At 59.5% G+C, this 18,597-nt stretch overlaps 1 protein-coding gene across 1 annotated transcript; it reads right to left on the minus strand.

Moving 5' to 3' along the window:
• Positions 1-2,884: 2,884 nt before the first annotated feature.
• On the minus strand, positions 2,885-18,351 carry KLF16 (KLF transcription factor 16). Its single transcript, XM_005283836.4, has 2 exons — positions 17,645-18,351; positions 2,885-6,357 (listed from the first exon to the last, which is right to left on the minus strand). Exons 1-2 carry the CDS (start codon positions 18,054-18,056, stop codon positions 6,071-6,073), a joined length of 699 nt encoding a protein of 232 aa, XP_005283893.1. The 5' UTR covers positions 18,057-18,351; the 3' UTR covers positions 2,885-6,070.
• Between the last annotated feature and the right edge of the window lie 246 nt (positions 18,352-18,597).

The following is an 18,597-nucleotide window of genomic DNA, read 5'->3' on the forward strand; positions in this document are numbered from 1 at the left end:
ATTTACTTTCTCTACACCAGTCATGATTTTATAGACCTCAATCATATCTCCCCTTAGTCGTCACTTTTCCAAGCTGAAAGTCCCAGTCTTATTAATCGCTCCTCACAGGGCAACTGTTCCATACCCCTAATCATTTTTGTTGCCCTTTTCTGAACCTTTTCCAATTCCAATATATCTTTTTTTGAGATGGGGCGACCACATCTGCATGCAGTAAGTAGAAGCATTTGAAAGGTCAGGCCCAAGGACACATCTGGTGCTTCTCTGCCACCAGAGGAGGTCAGGAAACATTACAGAAACCTCATAGCCCCAGCATGAGGTTAAACGTCACCCTGCTGCCAGTGTACTGAGGGGAAACTGAGGCATAGAGACACACTGCTTGCCTGAGATCTCACGGCAAGCCAGGGGCGGAGCTGGGATTAGACCTCAACTCCCAGTCATGCGCTGCAATAGGCAGACCTGTACAGGCTGGCGGATGGGGTGCAAACGGAGGAAGCTCCAAATCAAGTGTGGACCGGGCCAGGGGAAGATCTAGCTTTGAAATTCCCGTGTGTAATCCTGCGTCTACGAGCCCCTGAATACTCCGAAGGCCTAGGCACCAATTGTGTCCTGTTTAAGCCTAAGCCACATGGTTGATCTTCTGCCTAAGGGGTCAATTTCACGTATAAAAAGGTGCCACCTCTCCTTACATCTACTTAGCAAGGGCCTCTGGGACAAGCAGATCCGATTTCGGACCTCTCCCCCTGTGATTGGGGGTGGGGGGTGTCAGGATAGGAGGATCTGACTTAACAGAGGCTACACAGATTTTTTTTGTTTTTTAAAAGACAGGAAGGAGACAAAAGAACCGATCAACAGCTTTACCTCCAGCCGAAATATACAAAGCACAAAGAATTGCTTTCCAAACACCCCCGCACCCTCCCCCGGATAGCACGAAGCTCGAGCTCCCAATCACGGGCGCCAGCCGGCTCCTCGTCACCCAGTCAGTCGTGGTTCCGAACCGCTCTATAAAAGTCGCACTAAAAAAGTAAGGTCCCCCCCCCCCCCCAAAAAAAGCAGCAGCAGCATTTTATTTTACGGTATAGAGATCTATTTATACAACTCCAGCTCTGAGAGAGAAGAGACTCTGCATAAATATCACACGCACACAGAATAAAGTTATCCCCTCTCGTAAGAAAAGAAACCATCTCGCCCCGCTTATGACCAATCACAAGCCAGAAAAATACCCACTTTGCAGGGAAGCTGGGGAGCCCAGATATAAACCTGCACCTTTCGATTGCTCTTGGTGGAGACGGATCTTGGCTACGCTAGGTATGGGGCTCTCAAACTGGGGGTCGGGACCCCTGAGGGGGTCGCGAGGTTATTACATGGGGGGTCGCGAGCTGTCAGCCTCCACCCCAAATCCCGCTTTGCCTCCAGCATTTATAATGGTGTTAAATATATTAAAATTTATAAGGGGGGAGTCACACTCAGAGGCTTGCTATTGGAAAGGAGGCACCAGTACAAAAGTTTGAGAACCACTGGGCTAGGGGAAGGGATTTGGTCTTTTCCATACGGGAACTACCCTCCAGTTTAACTGGGACCCATCCCCCCTTCCCATTTAGCAGTACAAGAGAGAGCAGAACCCCCAGGATAAGGATCCCCGACACTCCTGTAAATCCAGAGTGACTCCACTGGAACCAGTGGAGATCTAGATTTACTCCCCGTGTAATCAAGATCAGAATCCAACTGCATAGGCAGAGAAATGGGGGGGGGGGGAAGGAAAGTTGGGGGAGGGGAAGATCTAGGGCCCAGACCTGAATGGGAGCTTTGCATGAGTAAGGACCGCAGGGGTGGGCCCCTAGCAAGGGATGCTCCCAGGAACAGCAGCTGCAAGGAGATTGTGCCCCCGTGACAATGGCGTTTGCCCCATTCCCCCCCCCCTCCCCTCCCTGACACTGGTGCCTTGAGGAAGCTTCAGGGATAAAGGGACTGGATTAATAAAGACATTGAAAACCCACCAGCCCCTCCCCCCCAAGGAAATGCCAGGGGCGGGAGGCAGAATACAGACAACCTACAGCATCAGAGGGGCAAGCGCACTGCAGCCAGTCTGAAACGCGTATGGGGGAGCCATTCATCGGGGTGGGGGAGGAGAAGGACCCATTCCAGTTCAACTCCTTGGGGGAAAGGGAGAAATCAGTAATAAATAAGGAGGAAATAAGTGCATGGAGGGCGGAGGGTGTGGGGGGGAAGGACCCCCTTTGGAGCTGGAGGGGAGGAGGGGAGGGCTGGTGGCAGCTGCTGAGTCCCCACAGAGAATCTCCCCACGCAAAGGGAATTTCGGCTGGCGGAGGCAGAGTGGCCCCTCCCCCCACCCCCAACCAGCTGGACTCTCCTCCCCCGCCCCCAGAACACAGCGCTCTGCCAGAGCCCATCCTTGGAAGGGGCCACACACCAGCTGTCCAGGTTAGAGCAGGGCCCTTCCTGATCTAGCTTCGGGGGGGAGCCAAGTGGCCCTGCTCAGGGCTCTGGCCACCCCTCACCGCGGTGGGGAAACTGAGGTATGCTAGTCCCTGGGTGCATATGGGCCAGCAGGGACCCAGCGCAGCCCACAGGCTTCAGCGATGCTTCCTGGGGTCACCAACATCTTGTCTTCGTAGGTGCCGTCTACACTAAGAAAACCAGCCCAGACTACAGGTTCCCCCCCGCCCCGTCACACACACAGGAAGTTACCCCTGAACCCGCCCCCCTCCAGCAACGATGCCAAGTACTACAGGACAGGAGCATCGGGGATCCCAGAATGCACTGGGGCAGCACAGCTAAGGCGGGCTAGGTCCGAACTGCTCCGGCGCCTGGCTTATCTTGGGAGGGGACGCGCCAGCCTCACCCGCACCAGCTCAGGCCACTAACCGCTTCACGCCCCAGCCATGGAGCCCTTCCTGAAAGGTTGTTTCTAGATCACCTGCTTTTGCCCTCTCCTCACTGGTCCATTAACTACCCCCCCTTTCCTCTCCTCCTCCACCCACTTAGCCATTTCGTAAGCCACCCCCGCCGTATCCCCATCACAAGGGCCCTGGGACCGCCCCAGAGAATAGTCACCCAGCGACACCTTTGCATGAACCAGCTGGTGGAAAATGTTGAGCTCCTTCAACAGTTCCTGCTGGAAACAGATCTCCCTCGAGCTTCAGCCATGAAAGCAGGAGAGAGACAGGCAGCTCCCAAAGGCCAGTCAGTTTGTGATGGGCACAGGCAGGAAAGGACGCCGAGCCCCCTGGCACGACACTGACGTGAGAAGGGACCCGCTGGCTAATGCAGTACGTTTCAGTGTATTCTACCCAAGGTGGCCTTTGGCGAGCCGCCCCGAGAGGCAGCCACTGCTCCCGGAGCCGGGGTCCGGCTGGCATCTCTTCCCGGCCGCTCTGAGCTCTCTTGTGCCCCAGTCCAGGAGGCCGGAGACAAGGTCCAAGCCAGAGGAGCTCCACACAGTCCTCAAGTTCCGACGCCGGAATCCTGGCCGCTGCCAGATTGGGTCCCAATCCCAGCAAGCTGCTGGCTCCTTCGAGACAGTCCCACGGCCTGGGCCATTGCAGACAGTCTGATGGAGACTGATCCCTCAGCGCTGGGACCCGGGGGCCACACGGAATACGGAGAGGGGGCAAAGGAGGCCAACTCCCAGCCATGCCACGCTTGAGGAACTCCCAGCAGACCCATCCCAGACACGTCTCTGAAGCGTTCCAGGGGGCAAGGTTCTCTCCGGAGAGCCCAGGGAAAGCACTGGGGGAGGGGGTTTGCTTCTTGATCGAAAGCGCGCCTGGACTGAGAGAGGCGTGGGCGTGGAGCAGCCTATCCCCATACCAGGTGCGGCGTGGGCGTTGGTAGGGGCAGCGCAGGAGGGGAGGGCCGTGCCAGCCACGCCGATGGCTTTGTTACGCAGACAGCGGGACCCCAGGAACTGCCTGTGACCCATCAAACTCGTTCCACCAAGGCCAATCGGCCTGGGCTCATGCGTCGTGGGGAAAGCTGATGTTCAGCCTTCTGGCCAGCGGCACGGCAAAGCACACAAGCGGCCAGGCCTATCCCCAACGCAGGCAGAACACCCGCGTCTATAAAATCAGCATCACCCACGCCAACGCGCCTTGTCCCCCTCTAGTGGTCAGACCCCAGAGTCCGCTACTGCGACAGAACTAACGGAGCTGGGCTCTTAGCTCAGGCGACACACTCACTGCTTTTAGAGCCAGAGGTCCCAGGTTCAATCCCCGCAGCTGACTGAACCAGGGGCATTACTGCCCCGCAGCCCTGACCTACCTCAGGGCTGGGTCTACACTGGGACCTTACACCAGCACAGCTACGTCTCTGATGGGCGTGAAAAATCCACTCCCCTGAGCGGCGTAGTTAAGCTGACCAAACCCCTGGTGCAGACAGCGCGAGGGCGATGGAAGAATTTGTCCGTCGCCCTAGCTACCGCCTCTCGGGAAGGTGGATTGCCTACGCCGACGGGAGAACCCCGGCCTAGGTGGAGTCGACACCCAAGTGCTGCAGCAGGTTAAGTGTAGACACACCCTTAGTGACTTCAGTGCAGCGACTTGCAGCAGAATCAAATGGAGCAGCCCACTGAGAAAGGCTGCTATGTAACCGCCGTTGTACCAATAAACGAGTCCACTCTGATCCTGTTCTGGGACAGGCCTGCTTTCGACGGACTGAAGGCACTTGGCCCTATATGTCCAGCAGTGACTAGTGATTTTTTGGGTGCCCCACCTGACCCACCTCAAAGGGGTCCCCTGTGTCTTTAAAGTGCTGAGAACTCTCTGGAAAAAAAATTAAATTACAAGTTTTCAGGACAATCCGCAGCGCCCCCCCCAAATCACCAAGAACCGAAATGCAGGCCCAGGCTTCCCCTAAAACAGCTGCACACGGCCGGGTTCCAGCAGCAGTATGCTACGTAGACAAATACTCAATCCGCACCCGCTTCAAAGAGGCTGGCGGGGGCACCTGTCACCCCCCCGCTTTATACCCGATTCCACAGCTATAAAAACCGATTTTGTCCATAAATAGATTCCTGCCTAAAAGCCCAGCCCCATCCCATGGCAGGGGCTGGACGGAGAGTCACTCGAAAGGTACATCCCCCCCCGCCCCCCCACGGCCCAGTCAGTCAGTCTGTGTCCACTGGCCAGATACCCACGACTTGCAAAGACCTCAGAAGGTTGCAGCCGGAGGCGCGTTGGTCTGTATAAATAAATATCCAGAATTCCCCTCGGGGGGAGGGATAGATCTAGATCTATGTTGGGCTTCCCCTGGAGGGAGAGGGGAGAATTTCAGGGGAGCAGGTCCTGGTTTCCAGAAGGAGAGGGGAGGGGAAGTGGGAGACGCAGGAGACTTCAGCCACCGGCCATCTCCTCCCTGAGCAGCCTTCTGTCCCAAGAGCAAAGCAGTCACGGCCTCCGGGGACGGGAGGCAGAACTGGCCTGGTTTAAGCTGCCTTCGTCAAGGGGTCCCCAAGGTGCAAGTTGGAACCACCCCTAGGGTGCCCCCTGCTGGGGAAGTGTCGTTGCACCAGCATCAGGAGGGTAAACCAGAGAGGAGGCAAGGGCCTTGATTTGCCCCTCAGCATCTCCAGGGCGAAACAGCCCTGCACGAGTCGAGCTGGTAGAGTCTGGCATCATGGTAGCTGGGGGTTCCCGGAGAGGTGCCACTTCTCACCGCCATGCGGGAGCCTGCCCAGGAGAGGGGCTGGCGGCAGCCAGGGCAAGGTCATAGCCTTCTCCCTGTCCAGCTCCTTCGACAGCCGCCCAGGGGGAGTAGCACGGCCCGCGGGACTGGACGTCCGACCGCTGTGCCACGCAGGCCGGGGGTGAGGGATGCTGGACGTCACCACGAAGCCAGGTGGGGAGAGGCTGCTGCTCGAAGACATCCAGAACATGGAGCGGAAGGTCCCTGTGAGCAGGACCCCGTCAGGGAGGAGCAGATGGTTCGCTCGCCCCACAGATCCAAGGGCAGCCTTGACACTGGGCACTCTCGGTGGCTTCCCGGGCCGGCCTGGGCCAGGTGGCACCTTTTGGGGTCCGTGCCACATGGTCCCCGCTTGGAGCAGCACCAGCCCCTACAGGAACTTGGCCGGGCTTGGGGCAGGGCTGGCGACGGGGCTCCCCGCCAGGCTGCCGGGCGCGGAGTCGCTGGGGCAGCCCAGCCGCTTGACCATGGAGGGGTGGAAGGCGGGATGGCGGCGGGCATGCTTGGTGAGGTGGTCACTGCGCATGAAGCGTTTCTCGCAGAGCGGGCAGGCGAACTTCTTCTCCCCGGTGTGGGTGCGGTAGTGCCGGGCCAGCTCGTCCGAGCGTGCAAACTTCTTGGAGCAGTCGGGCCAGGTGCACGGGAACGGCCTCTCACCTGGGGGAGGGGAGAAGAGCGTGAGACACAGCAAGGAGCCCAGGGGGGGGATGTCCCCGTGCCCCCTGCCCCGACCCCTTTGGACTCCCCCAGAGAGTCCCCACACCCCCACCCCTAACACCTTTGGACTCCCCCAGACAGTCCCTGTGCCCCCCTGCCTCTGACACCTTTGGGCTCCCCCAGTCCTCCTGCTCCAACAGCACAGGCTCTTAACACTCCAGCTCAAGGAGAATCTCCACCAGCCATTCACCCTATAGGGCCTATGACACACAGCTGAGCAGTTTCAATTCCACCCAGTGGAGGGCAGTGTTCCACACAGCAGTCCAATAACAGTGTTGGACAAACAACCCAGGTGCATTGTGAGTTGGGGGCTCCAAGTACTGGGCATTTGCTCTAGTCAGGGGCAGCTGGCTTGGCAGGCCAGTGACATGATCTCATGGAGCACTGTGTGAGCTCCGAGTCCCTGGACTGACCCGGGGAAGGGCTCAGAGCTCGAGAAGGATGCAAAGAGAAAGGGAAAGTTCATCATTCATTTCAACTCCTACCCCTCCAAAACAATCTCCCGTGTCCCAGCTAGGTGGCAGCACGCTAATTATGGACTGTGACACACAGCACGTTTCCCTGGGTTTGGGGATATTTCTGCCACGTGAGCCTTTTCCCCAGCAGAGTCAGAGCGCGGATCCCGGACAGCTGCAATCAGCGTCTCACGTCTTGCGTGGTAATACCAGGGGACCGGGACTGCACGCGCCTCGCTCTGCTCCTGGTGTCCCCGAACCACCCTGCAATAGAACTGGGGACGCCGGGAAGCACTGAACCAGAACAGCAGGGGGGCTGTGGGTCACAGGCCGTTCAGTTCTCCTGCAACAGACCCACCTCCCCGGCTCTGGGCTCTGCCACTGGAACAGGGCTTGTGCGATAGAGAGAAGCTAGGGAGTGCTGTGCTGGGACAGGTCCAATGCCCCCTGGCCCCGGAAACACAAACGGTCCGTGCCTCCCCCGACCACGGGCAGCCCGCTCCGGTGAGGACTATGCCAGGCCCGGGAACGAGAAGTGCCCAGCAGACAGACTCAGCCGAGGGCTCCAAGCCCACTCAGCCCCTGGGGATTGTTTTCTGGTTCTAATCCGCCCCCATCTGCCTAATCCTGATACAAAGCAACTGACCTGAGCAAGAATAAAAAACAGACCCAGAGAGGACGAAGGCAAAATTAAAACCTCAGATTAAGATGCTGCAGGCTCCGGCCTCCCCAGAGACTAATTAGATGCTTCCAATCTAGCCCCCAGTTCATCAATCTCTCTCCACCCGCAGTGACTGCTGCTTCTCTTACTAGGGCGCCCCCTGCTGGTCAGGTGCAGACTATGCCGCATGCCTGGACTCCCGAGCTTGTCCGGACTGAAGGTCTTTCGAAGAGAGCCGACACCCCACCGAGCCAGGAGCGTCAGTACCAGGGACACAAGGGCCATGTGCTCCTGGGGGCACGTGCAAGGGGCAATTGGGCTGACAAAGCCGAGAGCCACTTGCAATGAGGTGCCGAGAGAAACCCAGGGCTTGATCTGCCCGGGCTCCATTCCGGGTTCTTGCAATCACAAGTGTGACAGGATCGTCACCGGATCAGTAGTGAGCGAAATTCCACCACAATCTGCCACTTGCATCTCTGGCCTTTTGTCTGGTTCAACCCACCCAGCCCCTCCCCCCCAGCAGACTGGTCCCAAGGCCCAGGAGGGGAATATCACGTCCTGGACCCGTGGCTGTTTCAGGTCCGATCCTGCCTGACCCCTCCATGCCACGTATCAGCGGGTTACCACTGTGCAGTTGGACAGTTACTGAAGCACCTGCATCTACAGTTGCAGAGCCAGAAACTAGGGCCAAGGTAAACTTCCTTAAACATTTTTTTTCCACAACGTCTGACACAGGTGGACTTGCAGAGGAATTGCCAGATTGGATCAGATCAGGGGCCCTTCTAGACCAGTCTCCGGTCTCAAACAGTGGCTAGCACCAACTGCTTCAGCGGGAGGAGCAAGAAACTCAGCAGTGACGGGGTAATCTGCCCCCAGCAAAGGTGGCTCCTGACCCCTATGGCTAGAAGCCAATTCATGCCCTGAGTTGGGTTTATTTCCCTGCCAAAACTCTTGTATCTTTGGATGAACTCTGGGTGATCTTTTTTTTAATCCTGCAAAACTCTTGACCCCGGTGATCCCTTGTGGCAAGGAGTTCCGCAGATCAGAAAGAACATACTTCACCCATCGGTCACTGGTCGAATGATGGGATGTCAAGGTTTTAAAGTCAGCATAGATTTGGGGTGACCAGCCTCCCCCACTCACAGCTTCGCCCCTGGTAAGCGACAGGACCCCCACACACACACACTTACGACTATGAAACATTTTAAACCACATCACCCTGCTCTGTGAATCCCGCGCATGAGAGGCTTTCCCCTGACTGCACAATCACCAGTTGGCACAATCTTACGCAGCCGTTTTCGACAGGAAAACGCGGCCCCCGTCACTGGTTACAAATAGCTTCTCCTGACTGCGTAAGCCCACGGCGAAGGAGCGAGGCGAGTAAAGGAATCAGACGCAGCTCCAATTTCAAGAGCTTTTCCCCAGCGCCAGCGTGAGTCACAGCCCAAGCTCGGCAGAGGAGCGTGGGATGTTCAGGGGACCCTTTCAAGGTAAAACGAAATCAAAGTCTTTGCTTACTCCTGTAGCCCCTGACCCTGCAAACCGCTCCTGGCAGCTTAACCAGGCTCCCTTTGACTTCACACGCTAAGCACGTGTTGTAGCAGCTGGGCCTCGGAGGTCTAACAGATCTTGTGCCATCATTGACCCGAATTTAACAGATATGTGTATGAGCGTTACAATAGAACCTGGTGGCACCGATCAGGGGCCAGGAGCTAGGGTGACCCTACGTTCCGTTTTGGCTGGGACAGTCCCCCTTTTTAAGCCCCATCCCAGGCGTCCCGACTTTTTTGGCAAGGTGACTCACTGAAGACCCAACGCCCAGTCTTGCCAAAAAAAGTGGAGCACACCCTGCTACGGGGGCACGGAGGAACTTTTGTGGGGGGCGAGTGGCGACACCAGGCAGCTTGGGCTGGTCCCACACGGGCGGGAGGGAGGGGGCGGACTTGGGCCAGCCTTGCACAGTGTCCTGTTTTCACTTTGGGAAATACGGTCACCCTAGCCAGGCCCCACTGCAGTAGGTACCCCTCGCACCCCACAGAAAGAGAAGGTCCCTGCCCCACCTTGGCTTGTTATTGCTGCCTGGAGTTTTGTATTAGTAACACCAGTAAACAGCAGAGGATTAATAATGAATGCCTTGAGAGTCTCGTTTGCTCGTCTGTATTCCCAGGCTCGCATCCCTGCACGAGCCCCTGACCGCTTTCACGTTGCGCTTCTCAAGGGCCAGCTCCTTCACCCTCCTCATTAAAATACTTCTACTCAGCTCAGATTCTGCCCAAACAAGAGGGACTCAGGGCAGCAGCTAGATGGGCGAGGGGCTGTAAGAATTCCTGGCTCTACCACCAACTCCCGGCGTGACCTAGGGCAAGTCACGGCCCTCCCGTGCCTCAGTTTCCCCATCTGTGAAACAGGGATACCACTACTTCCCGTGTTTTGAAAAGCTTTGCTCCCTGACGGCTGGGACGGGCTTTGAAAACCCCAGCAACTCGACGGGAAAGGCGTTTGACTGCTCTGCGCCCAAGACTGCAACACGCGGTGCGAATCAATGGGGATGCCTACTCTTACGCCGTGACAGTGGAGACACGGGAGGGGTTCTCCGGTCACTGTGATTAACCCCCCTCCCCGAGAGGCAGTAGCGGGGCCAGCAGAATTCTTCCATCGCCCCAGCACTGCCTACGCCCGTCTCCCGGGGTAGACATAGCTACGCCGATGTAAGTTTTCAGTGCAGACCAGCCCTAAGAAACTGGTCAGCATCCCTTTGAGTTCAGATCCTGCCCTGGACCCTGCCTCTCCAGCGCCAGCGGCAAGCCCTTTGATAGCGAGCCTGAGCCCTGCCGCCCCTCCCCAGCACACAAAGAGAAATGCCCACTGCCAATCCATGCCCACTCGCGCCTCCCAGCAGACCCCAGCTGGCGCCCGAGCGCAACGCGTCAGCTGCTTCACTTGTCCTGCCTCGAACTGGAGCGAGCCAGACGCTCAGGGCAGGAGGCAAGAGCGGGGGATGGGAGAGCACACTTCAGGCCCCGGGCTTTGCAGCCCAGCCCCCCCGCCCGGGAAAACAGCTTGTGTCACGCAAGAGGCCGGAGAGCCGCGCGGGGTTGGAGCCGGCCCATCGCTCCGCATAAGCGTCAAAAGCTCCTCAGGTCAGGCGGAACCTCCCACCCCTTCCCTGCCTCCCACGCTGGGCCTGCTGTCTGCACGGAGGGGGAAGCCAGGGGACAGGCAAGCGGTGGGGGAAAATCAGCTACAGCTGGGTTTGCCGGTGGGCTGTGGCTCGAAGGGGACACAGGCTGGGGTAGCCGCTAACAGAGAGCAGGGTGGGCTGGTCTCCTTGCAGGGGTGTTCCCCGGCAGTGCTGGGATCTGGACAATTTTTAGAACCAGCGTGCAAAGGGCTAAATCCGGGAAGATCTGCTCTGATCCACGTTCATTTCACCATCCTACCCGCATAAAGCCCACGGCCCCTCCCGGCGCATCCAGCCCGTACGCACAGCACTTTCTCTGCAAGGCGCTGAACGGACGCTGAATTACACCAAGGTGGGCAAATGCCACTGCTGCTTCGCCAGGGGCGGGACGGACGGCGGCCCAGAGGTCACCCGCTCAAGGTCACAGCAGAGCTGCTATGGGACCAAGGCATCTTGAGTCGTGGCTCGCTGCCCCGAGCATACTCCCGGCCTGCCTCTGCTGCCACGTGAGCGAAGCTGCCCGTGGGTTGCCAAGCTAAACACTTGGGTTTCCCATTGGCTACGGCCAGGGAGTCATTCAGTGCCAGGGGGCCCAGGTGAGGGGCGGAGAGGAGGCCCTAACCTTTGAACTTCAGAGGGCGTGAGACCAAGCCCACCCGGCTAATTCAATGCAACCCTCCCTGCTAGGAGTAATTGCACCCCCCCCCCGCCTGCCCCCGCAGCTCTCAGGGGCCGCTGAGAGGCTGACGCAGGCAGCACGGGGACTGCCCCATGACTCATCCCGCCAGCCCAGCTCAGCACGGTTTGGGTGCAGGCGCTGGGAAACCCTTTTGTCCTGGAGCAAAAACAAACATTAAAGCCAGGAACAAAAAGCCTCACGCAAGGCGCCAAAGGGCCGAGCCCCAGGCCAGACACTGCAGCTCAGGCCGATCCTCTCTAGAAGGGGTGGAAAGGGGAGGCCCAAAGGGCAAGAATCCAATGCAGGAACTGCAGCGAGGGCAGGGCCCCGGCTCTGGGTCGGGGGCAGCACCAGTTTTGGGTTCACAGAGGCACGGTTAGTTCCTGGCAGGAGATTTGTGGGCAGGGCAATGCCTGCAGCTGCTTCGGGAACTCCATGGGTTAACGCCACATGCAGGCAACTCTCTCTCCCGCAAGCCGTGCTCCAGAAGAGACAGGCACATGGGCTCCTGCAGCCGCGTGCAGCCGGGGAATCTCACGCACCATCTGTGCTGCCAGCGCCGAGCGAGCTCAGTGGCGGCAGCGGGGTGAGACGAGGACAGCGGCTCCGGCGGCGCGGGATCTTCCGGCTCTGCGGCACAGCCAGCCCTCCCGGTGCACGGAGGCTGCCCCCTCCCCCACGCCCTGTGCTTTCAGTCAGCGGTTCAAACCCTGCTCCAGACCCAGGGCGTCCGGGGAGGCCGGGACTGTGCCCGCAGGATGGTCAAAAGGCAGAGGAAAGGGAGCGGGGGTGGGTTCTGTCAGAGCCTCACCCAGGCATCTCAGGGCAGCTCCAGCCCCCGCGGTTCAGCCCAGTTTAGCACCAGGGATTTAAAGGGGACATCGTCAAGCAGTTTAGATCCCAGATTCCACACCCCTTGGACGCTGCAATCAGGCACCTCTGTGCTCGGTACCAATTGGGCCACCTCCAGACAAGCACCCACCAATCGCCACACGCTTCCTACATCCCCCCGGCCATGGAAGTACCAGCTGCCCGCCTGCCGCGGACAGCGGCTGGGGCGTGCAAAGGAGCTACAGGAGTTGTGTCCACATCGCATTGAAGGTCGGGGGAGTTCAGAGTAACTCCCTCCGGGGCTTTGAAAATCCCAGGCAGCTCCGGCGCAGCTTCGTTTACCTGCAGGACCTACAGTCAACAAGGCAGGGGGCTGGGAGCGAGAACTCCTCCGTTTGATTCCCGGCTCTGCCACCGACTCACAGCACGATCTTCAGTGATTCACCCAACCACGCTGTGCTTCTGGGGAGGGGGTGCAGCTGCGGGCGCCCCGAGAGATAAACAGGGCGTTCAAAACAGGGGGCAGGGTGGCCTAGTGGACTGGGACTCTAGAGAGCTGGAGTCACCGTGGTGTCCAGGGACCAAACGCAAGGATTTCCAGCGGGATGGTCTCTGTCCCCCTCCACGCTGGGGACAGTTGTTCTGTAGGTTCTCGCCAGCACAGAAGGCCGGTGTCTGGGCATCTCCCACTCACTAGGGTGCTACCGAGGAGAGGCCTTAGCAAAGGGCTGGCTCTGACACTGATCCACATACAGGCCTCAGCCTTCCCCTCCGGAGCTCCCTCCTGCCACCGCGGGCCTACACCTAGGCTGCCCCATCCCTGGCAGTTCACCCTCTGGGTCCAGCCCTCTGCAAAGGCCAAACTAACTCCCCTAGCAGCCTGGCTCCAGCCCCCCACCGCCCGCAGGGGACCTGGCTTCTCCCCACCTCCCTCCCACCACCGGCTCAGGTTACAAGAACCCTCTAGCCCAGCCACGCTCTAGCCGCTCCTTTGTAGGGGAGGGGGGGCTCCGCTGATGTGCTGAGCTGCCCCCCCCCAAGCGCCCCAGCTCCTAGTGCCTCTATTTCAAACCACGCTGCCTCGTCAAGTTCAAACCGTCCGAGTCCAGCCATTACGCCACAATGGGGCCTTTCATCCCTCAACGACGCGACAGCAGGCCCCGCACACAATGCCACGGGCCGGACTCCGGCTGCCTCTCCGCGGGCACGCCAGAGCCAATCTGGCAGGTGAGCAAAGCCCCCCGGGATGCCGGCTTGGGGTAAGCGAGACACACACAGTCTGCCCTGAAACAGGACCCCGTGAGGCGTAGGCGGCCGACAGGGGCTGGGGCGTCCCTCCCAGCAGGAAACTCGAGTTCACCTCAGCGAGATCTTGCCCATGACTATTTTCTACCCAAGGTGGAGTGAGTGCCTGGGGCTAGCCATGAGGTGACTTCATGGGTGCTAGCCGCCGTCTGGCTCCACCTTTCAGGTTATTGGCTCCCGGCCACCTTGCAGATCTTCAGTTCAGGACCAGATTCCCCATATGAGCTGAGGCTCAAGTTTTCAAGGGCTCCGAATCCACAATCCAGGCCTGATTTGCAAAGGATTTCAGCCCCCGTCACATGTGGGCAGACCAGGACCCCACTGTGCCAGGCGCTGGACAAACACAGAAGGGGTCTGACATCTGAAGTCATGCATGTTCTGGATGCAGCTGGGCAAAAGGTACCCTTCCCCCCACTCCATACATCAGCTGGTGGGAGGAGCTGGCACAGGGGGTTGTGTGCATGGCACTTCTGCTACTCGAATTCTACCTCAGCTTTCATCCCCACCCCCAGGAATAACTCCAGTCCCCGTCTCTGCTGCTATGGAGGCTCCTCACAGCTTTTCCCCGAGGGCCTTGGCAGCCTTCCTGACAGTTCCACAGAACTCAGCAGCACCCTTCGCAAACTGCTACTTGGTAAAGCTATGAGCTGCACCCGAAGCACTGGACCCAACTGCCTGCAGGCTGAGGAAGATAATGTTGCCTCGGGTCACGCTGGCGTTCCCATTTGGAGGGTTCTCCGCATTGCCACAATGCACGGAAACTCTGGCCTTGTCTATCACAAAAGCTGTACCACTTTAACCACACCAGCATAGTTAAAGGGGGACAACGCCCCTTAGTGTGGATGGAGTTCTACGGGGCCTGTTCTACACCTAAAATCTAGCTCGATATAGATACGTCTCTCGAGGTGTGCATAAAATCCACAGCCTTGAGCGACACAGCCCTGTTTCCCAGTGTAGACACAGCTAGGCTGAAGGAAGAAAGCTGCTGTCACTCGGAGAGGTGGGGGCCCTACACTGACAGAAGAACCCCTTCTGTAGGCTGCGTCTATACTATGGGGTTATCCTGGCATGGCTATGCCGGCATAGTCCCCATAGTTATACCTGTGCAAAAACTGTATAGTCCAGGCCTCAAATACTGCACGGACCAATGGCTTCACGTCCCCGCTCCAGACTCTGCAGGGCAAATTTCCAATCCACCGTGGGCAGGGGGATTTTTCAATCTAGATCTCTTCCAGGCTCTAATTTGGGAGAGGCTTTATCCCATTGGGGATGGCTATTACACCCCTGGAGGGCCCCCTTTACATATGCACATTACCATTAGCCAGCTACTACCCTGCCTAAATTAATCCAGCATATGGTCAGCCCTCAGAACTCACTGCAGTTGTGGTCTTATCTGAAGCCAAGGTATGGTGAATCATTGCAGATCACCGTACATCAGTGCATTCGCACTGAGACAGTAGTGCTCTGCACTGGTGCAGCACCATCAGTGTAACTACCTCAATCAGGATAAGGCCTGTTGATCAGGTCTCTCGCCAGGCCACTCCCAAGGTCCAGCCCACGCCCCCCTCCCCTGTGGTGACAGGGAGCCAGCGAACCAGCATGGCAGTTCCACACTGAAATCAAAGGACAACCATGTGCTCTCAGCAAAGCCAAACCAACCCCCGCATCCACACGACTGACTATACACACCACTGATCAAGGCAGGGCTCATGGGTCATGTCGGATAGCAGAATTTCCAGACACTTGCTCCCAACTGGTGCTATTATGTTATGGTGCCTAAGAGGACTTGGAGTGGAGCTTCACACGCAGCCTCACTGGGACACCAGGTTTCACGCCAGGCATCTTGCTGCCTGATAACTAAGGTAGCAACTGTGGGAAGAGGCTGCCGACTCCATGAGACCCTCTGCTCCTCTGGGCAGACACACCGCAGGCCCACTCCCGACCCCCCACAACCGCACCGATTCACTGGTGAGAGGCAGGAGAGTTGGGCCCAATTGCTTTGGGTATAACCCCAAACTTTCACGACCTCTGGGTTGGTGGCAGTCCAGATCCGAACTCTGCCAAGACATAAGTCCTGGATCCAAATGCTTCCTAACGCTGGGGTGCAAGACTCCAGACACCCACAATGGGCCGATATCTATCATCCGAACAATTAGCCACCACCCCCTACCATATATTTCAGTGTCGTTTACATTACGTGTGAGCTTAACACTGCAAAAGGGGCCAGTTTGACAGCCCAGCATGCACAACTCACGGCTCGGGGTCATTCAGGCCGGATTGACACAACAGACTCCTGCCAGCATCCCCACGTGGGTCAGGGGTGCGATCTCTGACCGACTCATCCGGGCTGGCAGAATCCCCTCGTACAGGCACAGTTAAAGCCTTCTTCCTTGGAGGTTTTTAAGGCCCAGCTTGACAAAGCCCTGGCTGGGATGATTCAGTTGGGGGATTGGTCCTGCTTTGAGCAGGGGGTTGGACTAGATACCTCCTGAGGTCCCTTCCAACCCTGAGATTCTATGATAGCAGCAAAAAAGTGCAGTTTTATCAGGCCCGCTTGTTTCACGTGAGGGAGCTCACAGCAGATATAAGCTAAGCGCACATCGCGGGGGTGGTCTGTGGGTACATGCCAGTACCTGGCCTCAGTCTCCCCAAGCATTCGCAGGTAAGGCCAACTGAACCAATCCTTAAGAACAGTATCCCAGACACTCCTTCAGCCCCTGCCCTGTGGCTAGAACCAAGGCTTACTAAGGGCCTCTTATCTTTCCTCCCCCATACTGCCAACCTGCCCAATTAGAAACAACGAGAGAGGTGGGAGGGGGGGGAATTAATGACACTCCCGCCCTGATCGCCTCTGCTCTGTTCAGTGCCAATGCCCCACCCTCCTTGCCTGGCACCAACGCAGGTGCAGCGGCCTCCCCGGTGCATCAGGGCGAGACAGAGAAGCAGGAAACCAGGCAGCTTCTGCCCTGGGATTTTGCCCCCTCCCCCTTCACGTCCATTTCTGCCTCCTGTCTCTCCCCAGCCCCACCCACCAGCTTAGGCAGAGAGGCATCAGGCAGCCTCGTGCCCAGTGGAGAGCGGCCATGCAGATTCCTGCGACCCACCCCGTACCCTCCCCCAGAGCCAGCTGCACCCCACAGACTCAGTGTGCTGGAAGCGCCAGCCCCGGGATTCGGGGGCGGGCCAGGCCCCCCCACAAGCCACTTTCAAAAGTCGAAGGGCTTCAGCCACCTCCAGAGGTCCCCAGGGATGGGGCGCTACTCCCGGAAACCAGGGGCAAGGAAGAGATCGGGGGGGGGGGTCACACAGGGCAGCAGGCTCCAGGACCTGACGTGCGCACACTTCAGCACCAGTCCCCCACCACGCACACGAAAAGAAAGCTGCCGTGTTGCATGGCAGAGAAGGAAGGGAAGCGTGTCACAGGCCATGGCCACGCCTCCCGGACAGTCCAAGCCCCGCCCTTCCCACAGAAGGGTGGGGGGAGGGGTAAATAGACTGGGCTCCTACCCCTTTGGGGCTGGCAACTGATGGATTTGAGGCCAATGGAAACGAAGTCGCGTTGTTCCACGCAGCGGGGGTGGGGGGAGTTGGACACAACTTCAGATCGCTTAACCACCCCCCCCCCAGCAAAAATAAGTGACATCACCCTGGACCCCCCCACCCACCCGCCACAGGGAGGCCTCCGGGGTAGGTCATGGGGGCGGGGGGAGGGTCACAGCTCCCGGGGCGAAGGAGGGAGGGAGGGAGATCGGTGCAAGATAAAGTCACCATTGGAAAAAGCGACGGGGGGGGGCCTGTTCCTATCTATGAGCATGGGGTACTGGGGAGATGCGAAAGGAGTGGAGAGCTGGAGGGGGTGGCGGGACCCCAGGAGGGAAAGGGGGGGCAGGGAGAGCAAAGGGAGGTGGGTAAAGGCGGGGGCCCCTCGTGGGTGGGGGAGGAGGAAGAACACGCGCGCAGGAGCAGGGGGGAGGAAAGTGGGGCCGGGGGAGGAGCGTGAGAGCGGAGGCGGCGGAGGCAGGTGGGCGGGGTCCCCGCGCAAGGAGGGGGCAGAGTCGGGGGCAGGTGGGGTCCCCACGCCGGGAGAAGGGGCAGAGTGGGGGAGGCGGCCTCACCTGTGTGCGTCCTCAGATGCGCCTTCAGGTGGGACGATTTGCCATAAACTTTGCAGCAGCCCTGGAAGTGACAGCGGTGCCGCTTGCCCGGGGAGGAGAGGCTGGGGCTGTGGCCGGGCAGCGGGGCGCGCTGGGGTCCGCCGCCCCCGTCGGACAGGGTGGTGTAGCCGCTCTCCAGGTCCCCCCCTCCGGCCGACGAGGACGAGTTGCTGCTCTCCGAGTGCGCCGAACCGGGGCGCGCCCTGCAGCCGGCCGCCGCCGGGGCTGCGCCCCGGAGGGTGTCCCGCACCTCCCGGTCCTCGCTGCTAGCGGGATCGGGGCTGGGGAGGCTGGAGGCGGCGGCGGGGTGGATCAGAGCCCCGCTGGAGATGGACACCAGGCACTCGGCAGCGAGGTAATCCAGGCAGGACATGGCTCTCCAAGGGGGGCCCCGGCGGGACTGAACGGGGGGCCCGGAGCTGCTCCACTCGCCTCGCCCGGCTCCGGGGCGAGATCCGCAGCCTTTGTGTCTCCAGGCGGCCGAGAAAGCGGCGGCTGCTAAGGCTCGGGTGGCCCCTGCTCCGCCTCCGAGCGCACCGAGTGGCTGCGCCGCGCCCTGGCGCACGGAGAGAGACGGGGACACCCTTCCCCGCCCCGCCGGGAGCGCACGCACCACACCGCCCGCCCCAGGGCGTGGGCTGCAAGGGGGGGGGGACGGGCCCGCCCCGCCCCCAGCCCAGGGCTCCCCCCCACTCTCCGCCGGGCTCCGCCTCTTGGCACATCGGCCCACATGCCGGCGGGAGGAGAGCGCATGGGGGGGATGCAATGGCCCCCGGTGTGGAGAGGGGCCGCCGGCTGCTGCTGGCTCGCCCCCAACTCCGCGCGTCTCAGCACAGGGCGGGCGGCAGCCCCCTCCCTCGGGCACAAGCGGCATGGTGCGAGCCCCTTCCCACCCGTGCCATGCTGCCTCTGGC

This window comes from Chrysemys picta, chromosome 25 (genome assembly GCF_011386835.1).
Source record: "Chrysemys picta bellii isolate R12L10 chromosome 25, ASM1138683v2, whole genome shotgun sequence".
Lineage (NCBI taxonomy): Eukaryota > Metazoa > Chordata > Testudines > Emydidae > Chrysemys > Chrysemys picta.

Bases quoted from the DNA above. Each gene is read 5' to 3' on its own strand.
- KLF16 (XM_005283836.4), bottom strand. From the start codon at position 18,056: ATGTCCTGCCTGGATTACCTCGCTGCCGAGTGCCTGGTGTCCATCTCC. The intron at 6,358-17,644 runs GTGAGGCCGCCT...CCCCTCCCCCAG, and splicing joins GCATCTGAGGACGCACACAG to GTGAGAGGCCGTTCCCGTGC.